Here is a 14,932-nt window from a genome sequence, read left to right on the forward strand (position 1 = left end):
TGAATATTAACATGAATGCACGTGCTAAAGGTCCAGGGGTCTGCAGCAAAGCCTTATGCAACAACATGAAAAAGTGCATTTCAAACTTTCAAAAATGATTCAACAATATTAGAAGTTGCTAATCTTTCTCAATGGTGCACTAATGATAGTATAGTTCTGAAAACATGTTGGGTACACAAATTACAGTTCAAATGATTTACAGTACAAGTTATAATCCACAAAACAGGGTAGTGTACAGTAGCATGAGAGTATATGTTATTATGTGACTGCAGGGGCATCCAAACATGAGATATAAGTATTATTTTGAATCTTATCAAATTGAACCATTTTGTTTTTGGCAACATTATTTTCAATATGTAGGACTGTTTTGTACTGGTTTTTAACATCATATATTTAATTAAAGTAATTGTGTTGTGCATTACACCAATGGTATGAGAGGAAGTGTGATCGTTGACTGAGCTCAACAAGGACACAGCGCTCAGGTTTGAAAAGCATAGTTCTGGTATTTATTTCGTTAGAGTACAATATGATACATCTGCATATTTACAAGTCATCACCAGCATGTGTAGAACACTGTACATATGTGCCAGGTCCTGCTAGAGAGGATACATTAAACATCATCAATCTGAGGATCTAACGTGAGAATAATATGTTTTGAGGCTGAGCTGTTGATATGAGGACTTCTGTAGCTGCTGGTCTGTGTAATGACTCACATTTCCACATTTTTGTAATTGTCTTTTTGTAATATTGTTTAAAAATCCTAGGGCCACAAAATGGCCAGCTGACCAAAATGTATTTTTGTGTGGTCCCATTGTTAAAACCATGTATATTTGCATGTGTTGACCTAAAGTTAAAATGAAGATCCAAGCAACTGATGGTACACGGTAAAGAAAAGCAACATAATCCACACATTAAGACTGCTGCTGGTGTGTGAAATCATGTCCTGCTCGACACTTCATTCTGTATATAGTTTCATAATAATATTTTAGCCACATTCGATCTCCGGTGTTTTACCGTAAAGCCTTCTGATCAAATTTGCTTTGTAAATTAACTAGCCTCTGAATCTAGATCTGTGTTGCACCATTCTCACATATTCATATATACATCATTTTATACAGTATTTGCAATAAAATGCACACAGAGGATGCATTTAGCCATTTTTTTATAGTGCATAGTTAAAAAACTAAAAAACATGGCCCTCTTTACACAGATTTATATTTAGTATGTTTCAACTAGATATGACATTGTATACATTATTTTCCTACAGGTTAATTAATGCATGAGCACTGTTGGAAAGATACACAACAGCTTGTCAGAATAGAATAAATATGTGGATGGTGACGCAGTTTAACTACATCTATGAAAGGTGATGGATGTGTGAGGTGTTGATGTTACATACATGAATAAATCATAAAAGCATCTTCATTTACTGCAGAGGCCTGGATAACGAGAATGTATATCCAACTTAATGGTATTTTAGACGTATTGGAAGGAGACATCCTGATCATATGTCAAAGGTCACATAGTCAAAGAGTAGATGGAAGATATGGACATTTGGACATACAGCAAGAGGAAAGCAGACGTCAGGCGTTCTGGTTAGTTTCCTATAAAGGACAGGTAAGAAGCCAAATGATGTTTAATTTACTATTTTATCCTCACAGATGTCCTGATGATTTCACTCATTCTACCAAAACAAAACAAATGTAATCAAGTTTGTAAAAACTGCAATTGCTCTTAAATGTTGCACTCTGAACCAAATATTTACATTATTGCTGCAAGCTAAATCATGGTCTGGTTACTGTAGTAGTCTTTATTTATGAAGTGAGTACAGGCAGCATGGATGTGTAATAAGAGCTGGATACACTGTTGTCACTCAGCCCTGCTTCCAATTTGGTGGAATGGCAATTTGCAGTATTAGAGAAAAATCCCCAAATGGCCTGACAAGTATTCTCCTGATGGACCACCAGGATAAAGAGACGCCTGTGAAAGTGTTGATAGGACACCTCGAAATGCCAACAACATTATGACACTTGCTTGTGTATTTTTCATCAACGAGAGTTTCCTACTTTTCTGAGCTAGAGAAAATATATTTCAAAAACCGTGATGTCAGTTGTGTGCAATGCTATGGGCCGAGCCAGATCTGGTGCACGTAACACTGCTACACGTATCAGTGGGTCTCACTTCCGTTATTTTTTCATTTCCTCTCTCCTCGGGCTCGGTATCACCGGAAGTTGATTTGTCTGCACCATCTTGAGTAGCATCCCAGTGGCCTTATTTTTGCCGGAGGACCGAGGATCGAGGATCGAGGAGTGATAACGGAGGAGCGATAATCGAGGAACTACCAGACCATCCTCCGGTGAAATACTCAGACACTCGCCCCGCCCCCTTACTGTGTATCGCTCACTGATTGGACGATGCAGCGCACACTGATCTGGCTGCTGTCAGACGATCAGCTGTGCGGTGTCATCACAAACGGACGTCGCTTCACGTGACGCTCCGGAGGAAAGGACGTCCCATTGCTCTTAAAACTCATTTCCCTGCTTCTCGTGGTTTCCTTGCGTCTCTCCATGCTTCCCTGGTGGGAGGGACTAGTCGCAGGGAAACGACGCAAGTGAGGGACGCAAGGATTCCATTTAACCGAAGTGAGATGCACCCAGTGTGTCACAATGCCAGGAAGTTAACCCTGAATCTAGGAAACTTTTCAGCGGTGAGAAATTCCAATCCATTTGAGTTGGCGCCACCTTTTGGTCAGGTATTAGTGATGGGAATTAAGGCTCTTTGAAGGGAGCCGGATCTTATGGCTCCGTTCCTTTCCGAGAGCCGTTCAAAAGAGCTGTTTTTTTTTAAGGGGGCGGGGTTAATAGGTTTATCTGCTAAATAATCACCATGATAATGATTGACTGTATTGTCAGAAATCTACTTTTACACACAGAAAAATGTATAACTTGCTACATCTCTCAGCCAGAAAAAAGAGGTGGTGCAGGCACGAAACATACTACCAATAGAAATACATTGCTTTTAAAATCGTTCTATGTGACACGAAAAAAAGGGGAAAATCGTGATGGTGAACACGAATCAATAGATTAAATGTCGTGACTATAACACGAAATGCCGTGAGACTGTTATTTCAGGTATGGGGCTCCCACACTGCTTTATAATAAGATCTTCAGCAAAGAGTACACAGTCTGTTGCTTCAATGGTAAAACAATTGTAAAACCGATCACACAATGACATTGTAACAAATAATCTTCACTGGATGTACTCATCTCAGAGTCCCATAATACTAGTTTGTGATTTGAGTGACTAGTATACGGGAAATGTGGTATATTTAGCATTGAAAATGCCTGATTACAATAGTAAAATAACGTACTATTAATATAGTGATATTGCTGGAGTGACTTTACTATATGGTCACTTCAATGACTGCTACGGTTTGTACATCAAATAATAAATATAATGGCAATCAAAAAATAAAATGAATTACTCTTGTTAACGACTCTAATGGAGCCATTATGTTAGCAAATCAATTAAACACCATACTGTAGCATGAATTCGTTTTTCCACCAGCCAAGGTGTAAGCCTGAGACATATTTAACATGTTGTCAAATGTAGGAAAACACCAACTGAACACAAAGCAAACTGAAAAAAGATATACAAAAAAAGATAGCATTTATGCTAACAGGCAACCCTTACCCTGCAATGCCCTCAAAATGCATTCTGTTTTAGTTTTAGATTAGATGACACTTTCATAAGATGTGTAAAACATGACAATTTATATCAAGCCCAGTAATTGACTTTTAGCTATATTGTGTCAGGGCTCTAAAAATGGCCATACAAGTCTGACTTTGACCAGACTTGAAATATCTTGAAAATATTACTTGGATTATTATTTACATTAATCTTTCAACTGATTTTCGTGAGCCTGTACATTTTCCTGTAGCTTAAAGGACAGCCAGCTGCATAGCTAACCAAATGTAACGGCAACTAGCAGGTACTTTAGCCAAAAGTTAAGGTATCTGTCCATCGCTCCATAAAGCACATCAGTACTCTTTTCTGTCTCCAAACTGTCTATAATATCTTAATTAAAATCCCAAACGGCTTCACTGGTGAAGTCTAGAGAATTACTCATGATTCAATTTATTTACAGTTTACTAATTCTAATTGTACCGCTTTAGTTGAGGTCAAGGAAAATATTAATGACCCATTTATATCAATCTAATGAAAGCCAATATCAAACCCAGCCAACCTAGCATTGTGATTTAATTAAAACATAAAGCCCTTAGTTCAATTTTGGTATGACAGGTTTATGGTGATGTTCTCCTGGGTGATGTGAAGTTGTCAACAAAGACATCTCAAACAATGGCAACTTTGCATTAAAAATAACATAGTCGACCAAAGGACTCCTTTATGTTCAGGTGGCAATCCAACCCCATTAAAAAAAGTGGTTTGGGGTGGAAAGGCTAACACATCCTTTAAATGTAGCAGTGGAAGAGTATCTGATGATTTTACATTAGTCAGTAAAGCAGTTATCTTATTCCTACATTCCGTCTTTATAGTGCACTGTGTGGGGCCACTATTTAGTTTGTTAATCACATCGATGAGCCTACATCTGTCAGTTACATTTGTACTAAATGTTCCCTATCTTCTCCAACTCGTCCTCTCCCCGCTCTGCTTCTTCCTCCTGCGATACTTTGCAGTCCCTAATATCTTCCATCTCCACCATATCTTCCTTCTCTTGGACCACCCTTGGCCTAACCTCTGCTACAGGGGTCTCTCTACTTTGACTTTCAGGTTGAACAACACCTGAAACAAAGACATCTCCCCCCTGACCAAAGGCTAGACTAATTATTGCTCTTTCTGATTCAATCCTTATTTCAGAAGTCTCTCCTTTCTGGTCTTTTATTAAGGTAGAGGATTCTACAGAAAACTCTCGGCTGCTGTCAGGGCTGGCTTTAACAACGGTCACACTACTTATTCTGCCCCCTACAGGTGAGGAGGGGGACAGAGTTGTGCTAGGTGACAGAGGCAAACTGCTCAGTCTGTCTTTAGAAAGCTGATCAGGTGGAGAGTAAAGGGCAGAACCTGGAGAATCGCCCTCGACTGGCGAGAGTTTAGCTGTTTTGAGAATCCCCACCCTCTGTAATTCTGTCTTTTCTTCAGTCGTTGGGGTTCTGGCTCCTTCCAGCACTTGTTCCTTTGGAGATAATGGGATAGAAAGCATATCCTGTTTGGTCAACGATGTTATGGACGTCAGACTTCCTGACTTTGAATTTGGACCCGGTGAACTTCTGGAGGACAGGTTTCCGTCGGCTGGAGTAGAAGAAGGGTTTTGTGGGGATACTGGAACGGTGTCAAGTCTGGGGCTACCAATCATAGCAGGTGAGGGAGTTCTGACTTGTAATGGACTAGCAATATTTCCAAAGGATGAAGATGGAACAGGTGATTGGCTAGTCATCGCTCGGCCTGATGGGAGTTTGGGGCTGGGAGTGAGGGCAGGGGAAAGAGTTGTTTTTGCAGCCTCTGGTGGAGTATTTCTTAAACTTAGTTTAGGGCTCGCTGTGACCACGGGTGAGATATGAGTTTTTAATGAAGTGTCTGAAGAGGGGGTCTTGATTGGGAACGAAGATGGAGAGGATGAACCTAAGCTTATTAAAACTTGGCTGGCACTCAATCCTGATTCCAGATCAGCACTGGAGCTTGGGTCCGTGGGAGTTTTGGTAACTGTAAAACCTGTGCTAGAACAGGGTTCAGGTCGAACGGTAAGAAGGACAGGAGTTAAACCCGGAATGCATCCATGCATGGGGGCAATTGGAGTAGAGGTCTGTAGAGGCCCAGGATCAAATGCATCTTCATTTTTTGACACCTTATACTTGGTCGTAGATGCTTGTCCAAAAGATGGAATGGCAAGAGAAGTGGGTGCAGAAGCTGATGTAATCCCAACGGAAGGCTTGATCACCAGGCTCGTATGAGGTTGAGGACTAGGCTCATGTTTAGAGCCATCCTCTGGACCAGACTTGGAGCCAGGGGACTGATCCTTAGCTTTGGAAGAGGGAGAATTAACAGAAGCTGAAGTTTTATTCTCATGTTGAGGTGAACCAGGCGTTTCATTCTTTAAGTTCTCTGCATCAAGTTTGATACCAGGTTTAGTACCACGCTCAGATGCGACTTCAATGTTCTCTGCCGGCAGAAGTTCCTCTAGAACTACAGGTTGCTGCTGAATAGCGAGTCTTACAGCTGCAGTGTCCCTGCCTGTCCCCTCTCTGACTTTAATGCCGCTGGGGTCGCTGCCACGCCTCAGCCCGAATATGCTAACACTCTTCTTGCGTTTCCCCACATTCGGAGCCACCCCGTTGGAGCTGTCAAACATGCTTCTCAGATTGTACACACCCTCCTTCCGCTCCTCGCTGTCCTGGGATTGGTCCAGCTGGTCTCCTGAACTGCCCAATGGATTAGGACCTCCATGGAGCTTCTTATCAGTGTGTATCACCCTGAACCTGAATAGATTATGATACATTCAGGATTATGAGTTTTGCTACCCCTTCCCAACATACACTAATTACAAAGGGGTTTAATTGTTACCTTCCAACAGAGAAGACAGTCTGCTCTCCAGGTCGTTGTTTAATACGGGGGGTTCGGCTTTGTTGCCGGCCCTTTTTAGATCGGACCTGAGCACACAGGTGGCAGGAGTTGTGGTCGGTGCCTGAGTGGACTGTGTGGTGATGGGGAGGAACACCACCAAGGGACTCCTTACGCAGCCTGAGCATAACAAATCAGATCAGTAATATGAGATATAAGATAAGAGTTATTTTGTTGATGTACATATACGTATTTATACACTCGCTTCTACATAACCATATTGTTTTCCACTGGACTAAGAGTGAAATCTGGAATAGGTGTTGGCAGTGTGTTCTCGGTCAGGGAGGTGGAGTTAGGACTTCAACAGCAATGGTCACACCAAGAGAATTGGTGCACTGGACTCTTGATAGTTTATAATACAATTGTGTCATATTTGTCTGGGCAGTCATTGGTCATTTTTATCATGAAAATTGTTCCTATTATAGTGGTATGAGTATTGTTTTGGATGTGTGTAGTCTAAAGCTAGAACTAAACTCCTCCTGGTTGAATGTAAGCCAACATTTGGGTCCCATTGAGAATAACACTTTGGCAATGTTAAAACATGTAAAGTACTTCAAATGCTTTACTTACTACTTACAGGGAAATCAGTGACATTATGAGTCTTTACAAAGAAAAGACAATGTTTACATTCATTTAGGGGATTCCAGAATTTGAGCAGCTAAATAAAAAAAAACATTTTTCCCTCTGACTCTGACATGCAGTAAACAGTAAATGTGTCACACTACTACAGACTGCTGGACCAGCTTACCTGGGGTCGTGGCGCACACACACATTCTGGTTTCCAAACATCTCATTGAAGGCTTCCATGTTAGCTAGAGGTGACAAAAGGAAAATACATATGAGGGTGGTACTGGCTTATTCCTGTCCCAGCTGGACTACTGTGATACCATTTATAGATTTGCCTGTCCCACTGTTTTGGCCAAACTTGACCCACTCTACCATGCTGCACTGCGTTATATATCAAATGCACCCTATAGGACTCATCATTGCACACTGTATAGCCTAACTGGATGGTCCTCACTTACTATGCGTAGGATGCAGCACTGGTTTTTATTAATGTATAAAGCCATTTTAGGAAAGCTTCCACTCTACATATGTGTCAGATTTGCTCCAGTTTGTGACTCTTACAAACTCAGATCCAGTGCCTGGATACGGTTCCAGGTTCCTACTGTACGGACTGAGGCTGGAAAAAGGAGTCTTTCTTATTATGGTCCTTGGTCTTGGAATGACCTTCAATCACGCCTTAAACTGAGGGCACTTGTCTCTATTTCATGTTTTAAATTGAAGTTGTCTGAAGTCCTCACCACCAGCTGCTCTTGCAGTAATACGTAGTGTACCTTTCTTACTGTCCTAATGTGCACAATGTAGTGACTGCTTTTTCGTCTTTTGTTTTCTTAGTTATGTTCTCTGTATTTTATATGTTTGTGTTATGTGTAACGTTGCTGCCTTCTTGGCCAGGTCAGCATTGAAAATGAGATTTTATCTCAATGCTTTTATCTGGTTAAATAAAGGTTAAATAAAAATAAAAACTTACGGTTAGAAAGATTTTCTAATGGAAACCTTTTTTATCTGAATGGAATTATATTGTAGAATAAATACATGATGCATTGAAGGGTTTACGGCAGTGAAAAAGAAGTAAAATAAATAGAACACGGTAAAGGAGAAGGATAAAGGACTAAAGAAAAGACTTATGTTGATTCTTTGGAACTTCAACAGAAATGAATCCAAAATACTATACAGAAGTTATTTAGTCACCTTCATTTTCAATAATGCATTTGAGGATCTGCTCCACAGTGTCCTGGTTCTCCTCATCATCTTCTGAAACACAGCAGAACAAGGAAAAGGATCAACTCTGCAGCTTTTAAATATTGCAGAACATATATATATCAAATGAACTGCTTGCAGTAGTGTGAAAAGGGCCAAGACTGAGTTGAAGTTCTTTCAGTTCGTCTATCAATGCTGCAGGAAGTGTACCAGCAATCTCACAACAAGGATTTGAGATAGAGCAATAGTATGTTTGTTACATTACTGCCACTGACGGAGATGAGTCAGATTCATGTTTTTTTCTTGATGTTAACACCAGGCCTTTGCTCAGTCCTGCGCATTAGAAAGTTGGCTTGGTCTGAGCCCTTCCATTCTGTCCATTCACAGAGCACGTGTATTAGTGTTTGGACTTATTTAGAGGTTCCATGTCTATTATCAACCCACCGTCTGCATTTATGCCGATCTTCTCCTCCTCCCCCTCTTCGTCATCCAATTCTCCGGTGCGGCAGCGGTAGCCCTTCTTCTTCAGGAGGTGGCAGACAAGGAAGCCAAACAGTCCGGTGAGGAAGAAGAGGAAGACCACCACAAAGATCATGTAGGGCGGGGGCTCATCCCCCCCTTCAGAGACTTCTAATTCAGTCATAACGCCGGTTTAACCTGAGACATGGAGAGACAGATAAGAATAATCATTTCTGCGTACTTTCAGCAATTTCAGTTTCAACTACTAAAGTGAAAACATGATGTTCAGCTAAGCGTGGGACAACTGGGACATTAGAGTAAAACACACATTTGTGAGACTGTACTTTGTTGAGCTGTGTGCTATACAATGTTTACCATGTTTTCCATCTTAGTTTAGTATGTTAGCATGCTAACATTTGCTAATTAGCGGTAAACACAAACTACAGCTGAGACTGATGGTGCAGGAGTATATTTGGTCATAAAGCAAAGTATAAATCCATCCATAATAATGGAGGCATTTCACTCAAAACCACATACCTCAAAGTGGAGCAAGAGTAAATATGATTTGTGTGTTATTAGCTTAATGCTATGTTGCTTGGCCCAGATAAAAAAACATGAGAAAGACAGCCACTTACATTATACAACATCCACATACTTTAATAATACCCACATATTACAGACACATTATATATATTATATATATATATATAATATATATATAAATATATATATGTTGTCTTACCAGATAAAAGCTATAATGACAGAGTAATCAGTAAGGAATCTAGTCAGTGTGAGGACATGCTGTCGCTTAATGTGTGGAGAGCTCTACAAGCTGAATAGGAGATACCTTACTTTGAGTATCACCCCCCACACCTAGGCTCGGTTTAGAGAGATAAACCAATCAAAAGGTACTGGCTTGGGGGTTGGTTTAAATCGCCTTATGTTGCAGAATGGTTAACATCAGGAGTCTGTCTAAAAAACTAAATTAGATAAAATGTGCCTTCTGGGAAATGTTCACAAACCAGATAGACCAGCCGTCATCAGCAGTTATTTGTCTCCTATCCTCTCTGCCAATGAGATTCTCAGCCAGTATACTGCCGTTCAGAAGACCTACAAATGATACTCTTTTCAACCATTCTGTCCTCGGTAAGTGCCTCTTACCAAATGTGTTTATTCTAGAACCTGTACAAATATTATCAAACCAGAGAAACATAATTCTGGGGCATGGAGTGAGACAGGAGTCCTGTCTGAGACCAACACAGTTTCTTATTTACATCAAAAAACAATCCACAGTCCTACGTCTCCTTAAGATTAACATTAAGTTCCTGCTCAACGCCAATTAAATAGTTCCAAATGTCAACAGAAGAGGGTTTACAATGACGTCATGGTAATCCAGAGGAGAGAAAAGTCTCAGTGAAATAGACACAACTGCACCCTGGGTAACACCGTGCCAGAACAGGGCTCCAACAAGGTGGTTCCAACCTGGCCATAAAACAAACTGTTATAAGGCTTGGGTAGCTTTGAATGCAAATAAAAGCGATTTGGAAATATTTCATGAATATCGCTCAACATCTACGATTCTCTTTCCAGGCCAATTTTGTTCCCTGTTTCAAAACAAGAATTTGAAAAAAAAGTCTGAAACAGCCTGATGCTTACAGTAATGCTTGCAGAACTATAGCTACCCGATAACAATTATCTTGCATGCAAAGCTCAACTGAGCAATCAGCAATCTCCAAGTGTACCCCCCCCCCCCCTTCTGGACCAGCTGATAATACGTTAAACACCTCAGTCAGAAGCCAGAGACGCCGTCCTCCATCATACCAGACTAAGCTATTGACAGACGTTTAAGCTTTATTTCTTTTTTATCTTCCACTTGTTTTCTTAGTCAGCTTAAAAAAATGAATAATTACATAAATAAAGAATATTTTTAAGCACAACAATGCAGATATACACACCCAGTATAGCATTATGCCTGATATTGCTGTGATGTTCTTACTTTAAATACCTTTTTGTTATGCAATTGCTATAGCTATAATCCCCTACAAATGCAGTACATTATAAAACACAGTAACCTAGCAGCATTATTCGTCTATCTTCCTGTATGGCTGATATTGAGGAATACTAAATATTTCTTACCATCTCCCTGCCGGTCACAGTGGAAACATCGGAACATGTAAAAGTCAGCATGATCAATGTGAAATATGTGTGTTGAATAAGAAACTAAAAGCAGCAGAGTGTGTGCCCCTCCTGCGTAGAAAGGGTTCCCCTAAGCCCCACCTACCTGTCTATCTACAGATGACGTGTGTGAGTACACACAAATGTACACAGACATTTAATAACAATATTTGCTCTAATTATAGGTACATAATAAATTATGTCCATCCATTTATGTATATGACCTGTTTATGTACTAAACATGACGTTTTAATAGTGCACATGCACAAACACGCACACACACAGTTAGAGCATGACTTAACATATAGCAGCTTATCTTGGTCCCCCCTACTACTGACTTATCAGGGTCGCGCACACACACACACACACACACACACACACACACACACACACACACACACACACAGAAAAAACTGAGATGTTGGGGTTAGGGTTAATATTAAATTGAACCTCTTTTTTTCATTTAAATTAATAGTATTGCTTTCAACAATCCTAACACAGTTATGTGTAATTTGTTGACATTATACATTTCATTAGAGTCAACATTTCAGTTTTTTCAGTGCACTGACAAACACATACACACACATGCACACACACTGGATTGTTAAGCATTGATATAATTTAGGATGGGATTAGCGCAACATTAAACACCTTCATATTTTAACTTCGTCATTTATCTATCCATCCGTCCGTCCATCCATCCGTCCGTCCATTGATCCGTCCGTTCATCCATCCATCTTTTATGACTGTAACAGGGCACCGTATATCTCACCTTGAGCAGGCGCCCCATGAACTCCAGAGAAACCTTCACTGCGTGTCCCCCTTCCCGTCTTGCTGTGCTGATCCTATCAGATAAAAGCAAAAAGACATAACCCTGTATTGAGTGAAGGAGAATAAGCTGTACCCAGCATGCCGTTCTGCAGTGTAGCAGATAATGTTTGAAGCAGAGTGTGTATCAGGGTACTTCTGTGTGCACTGTCAGTCACTGTGCTCAGGTATCACACCGTCTCTGTAGGACCAGATAGCTCTGGCTCTGTGCTTTAGTTTGTGTGTTCCAGTTGGGGATGTAGCTTGGGTTCTAGTCTGTTACAATTTGGTTGAATCTTGACCTGTTGTCAGGCTGGTAGCAGAGTGAGGGGATTCTTCTCTTTGCTCAGTTCCTGGCATTGCATTTCTTTGGCAATAGGAGTGGGGTCACTGTTTTTTAGTTTGAAGCAGGTATTTTATTTCTCTTAGTTTGATTTTGAGGTGTAATGGGATTTAGCCTTATTTAGTAGGCTTTAATTGTAGTTTTTTGTGCACCTACAAGATGTTTTGAAGGACTCTGAATCCATTATTTTGTCCAATCTGGCTGGAATTGGTTCTTTGGCAGATTTGAGTAATGTAAGCCAGCTTTTTATAAAAAATTGACAGTAAATGTGACTTTTTGTTTCATAGAATGCATGTTTCTGTTGTTTTTCTATTTTCTATGACTCAGAAAGTGTCCGTGGTGTCTTGTAAAAGGTTACAGCTGCACAAAAGTGCCGGAAAGAGGACAGCAGCTGTAGGCTTCCAGTAAAGTGCATTATTTGATCTTTATCTGAAGGCTGGTAAACGGCACTGTTTGGTCTAGCTGCAGGCACTGGTAAACAGCATATCAATTCATGTTTTACCCTTAATACAAGTTTATTTTTGACCCTTTTTCGTTATGTCAGCAGGTTTGACTGGAACACAACATCCCTTCTTGTTATATCAAATTAATGACCATGGATGTGATTTAATATAATAAAGCTACAGATGCAGGAAGAAACACAGGTCTGACACTGAGAGGAGATACGCATACACATTCTCTCTCTAACACACACAGCTTAAAGAGGCAGAGAGATGACTCAGCATAATCATGACCTCCACAGAATCATCTCTCAGTGACGTGTGTGTGTGTGTGTGTGTGTGTGTGTGTGTGTGTGTGTGTGTGTGTGTGTGTGTGTGTGTGTGTGTGTGTGTGTGTGTGCGCGCGCGCATGTGTGTGTGTGTCATACTTGATAACCCTCCTGATTTTCGCGGGAGGGTTGGCAAAATCAGATTTACTCACGACTGTTTTCACTCTGACTTTAATACAGCTACACCATTGTTTGGTTTCCATGGTAGCGCGTCTCTTTAGCAGCGCGCGCAACTCAAAGTCTGAGAGGGTGAGGAAGATAGTCACAGAAAACAGAACAAGAATCGACAACTCGACCCTCTGCTCACTCCTTTCCTGTAAAATACAGGTCCAGCCCACACATATGCTCCATGGTGCTACAGGCATTGCACTTACAACTACAATAAACATGTAAATGTTAATCTACAGCTCCGGCGATGCATCGATTTATGCACGGTCCCAGTACTACTCCTCCATCATCAACAACAGTACTGGAACTCCAAGCAACTCTTCTCCACCATAAACCACCTCCTCAAACCCCAAAGTCCTCTACACTCCGACTCCACTGAGAAGCAGTGTAGCAACTTCGCTGCCTTCTTCACAAACAAAGTTGACACCATCCGCTCCCTCCTCTCTAGCCCCTCTGCACCTCCAGTTCCAACTGCTGACCCACAGCCTGGGACAACCCAGCCTCTTCGCTGTTTCACGGACATCTCTCAGCGAGAGGTTGAGGGCATCATTAGGAGGATGAAGCCCTCCACCTGTGTCCTGGACCCCCTTCCGTCAGCTCTTGTGAAATCGTACATCTGTACCATGAGCCCCATGATCACTAAGATCGTAAACCTCTCTCTCCAGGCTGGCCATGTCCCCTCTGCCCTAAAAACCGCTGTCATCAAACCTCGTCTCAAAACACCCTCCCTTGACCCGGGAGTCCTGGCCAACTACAGACCCATTTCCAACCTTCCTTTTCTATCAAAGGTGCTGGAAAAACTAGTTGCTGCTCAGCTCCAGGACCACCTAAACTCCAACAACCTATTTGAGACGTTCCAGTCTGGTTTCCGCTCAGGCCACAGCACAGAAACTGCCCTGGTCAGGGTCACCAACGACCTGCTGATGACGGCTGATGCTGGCTCTCCCTCTCTCCTCATCCTCCTCGATCTCACTGCAGCTTTCGACACCGTCGATCACAGCATCCTCCTCCATCGTCTGCACTCCACCATCGGACTCTCTGACTGGTTCAGATCATACCTCACCGGGAGAACAGAGTACGTCTCCTTGGGCGAGGCAGAGTCGGGTACCCACAACGTCACCTGTGGTGTCCCTCAAGGATCAGTTCTCGGCCCCACCCTTTTCACACTCTACATGCTCCCCTTTGGCTCTATCATCAGCCGACATGGAGTATCATTCCATTGTTACGCTGATGACACCCAACTGTACCTCAGGATCAACCCAACTCCTCTGCAGCCCTGCCTTCACCCACACTCACTGCCTGCCTGGAGGAGATACAGGCGTGGATGAAGCAAAACTTCCTGAAACTCAACAGCTCCAAGACCGAAGCCATTATAGTTGGCACCCCACACCAGGTTCGGTCATCCACCATCACCACCATCACCTTCTCCGGCCAGGACATTACCCTCTCCTCAATAGTCACCAACCTGGGTGTTAAAATGGATGCCCATCTGACCTTTGAGGCCCACATTAAACAGCTGTGCAAGAACTCCTTTTATCACCTCAGGAATATCGCCAAACTCCGCCCCACACTCACTCTGACTCCGAAAAGCTGGTCCACGCCTTTGTCTCCTCCAGGCTGGACTACTGCAATGCACTCCTCATCGGAATCCCTAACAAAAGCATCCAGAAGCTCCAATACATTCAGAACAGCGATGCTAGGATCCTGATGAGGGTGCGCAAATATGATCACATCACCCCCATCCTTAAAGCACTACACTGGCTCCCCGTGGAACTGAGGATCGAATTCAAGATCTCCGTCCTCACCCACCA

The 14,932-nt window shown here is 41.9% G+C and overlaps 1 protein-coding gene across 2 annotated transcripts; it reads right to left on the bottom strand.

Annotated features, from left to right (window-relative positions):
- Positions 1-2,546: 2,546 nt before the first annotated feature.
- rell2 (RELT like 2) lies at positions 2,547-11,705 on the bottom strand. 2 transcript variants are annotated; one of them, XM_034115741.1, is made up of 6 exons: positions 11,686-11,705; positions 8,845-9,057; positions 8,392-8,454; positions 7,385-7,448; positions 6,580-6,756; positions 2,547-6,494 (listed from the first exon to the last, which is right to left on the bottom strand). In XM_034115741.1, exons 2-6 carry the CDS (start codon positions 9,041-9,043, stop codon positions 4,628-4,630), a joined length of 2,370 nt encoding a protein of 789 aa, XP_033971632.1. In that variant the 5' UTR covers positions 9,044-9,057; positions 11,686-11,705; the 3' UTR covers positions 2,547-4,627. The 2 variants fall into 2 exon arrangements, with proteins under 2 accessions (XP_033971632.1, XP_033971631.1); XM_034115740.1 differs by lacking the exon at positions 11,686-11,705 and adding an exon at positions 10,996-11,065.
- Between the last annotated feature and the right edge of the window lie 3,227 nt (positions 11,706-14,932).

Source organism: Trematomus bernacchii, unplaced genomic scaffold, assembly GCF_902827165.1.
Source record: "Trematomus bernacchii unplaced genomic scaffold, fTreBer1.1, whole genome shotgun sequence".
Taxonomy (NCBI): domain Eukaryota; kingdom Metazoa; phylum Chordata; class Actinopteri; order Perciformes; family Nototheniidae; genus Trematomus; species Trematomus bernacchii.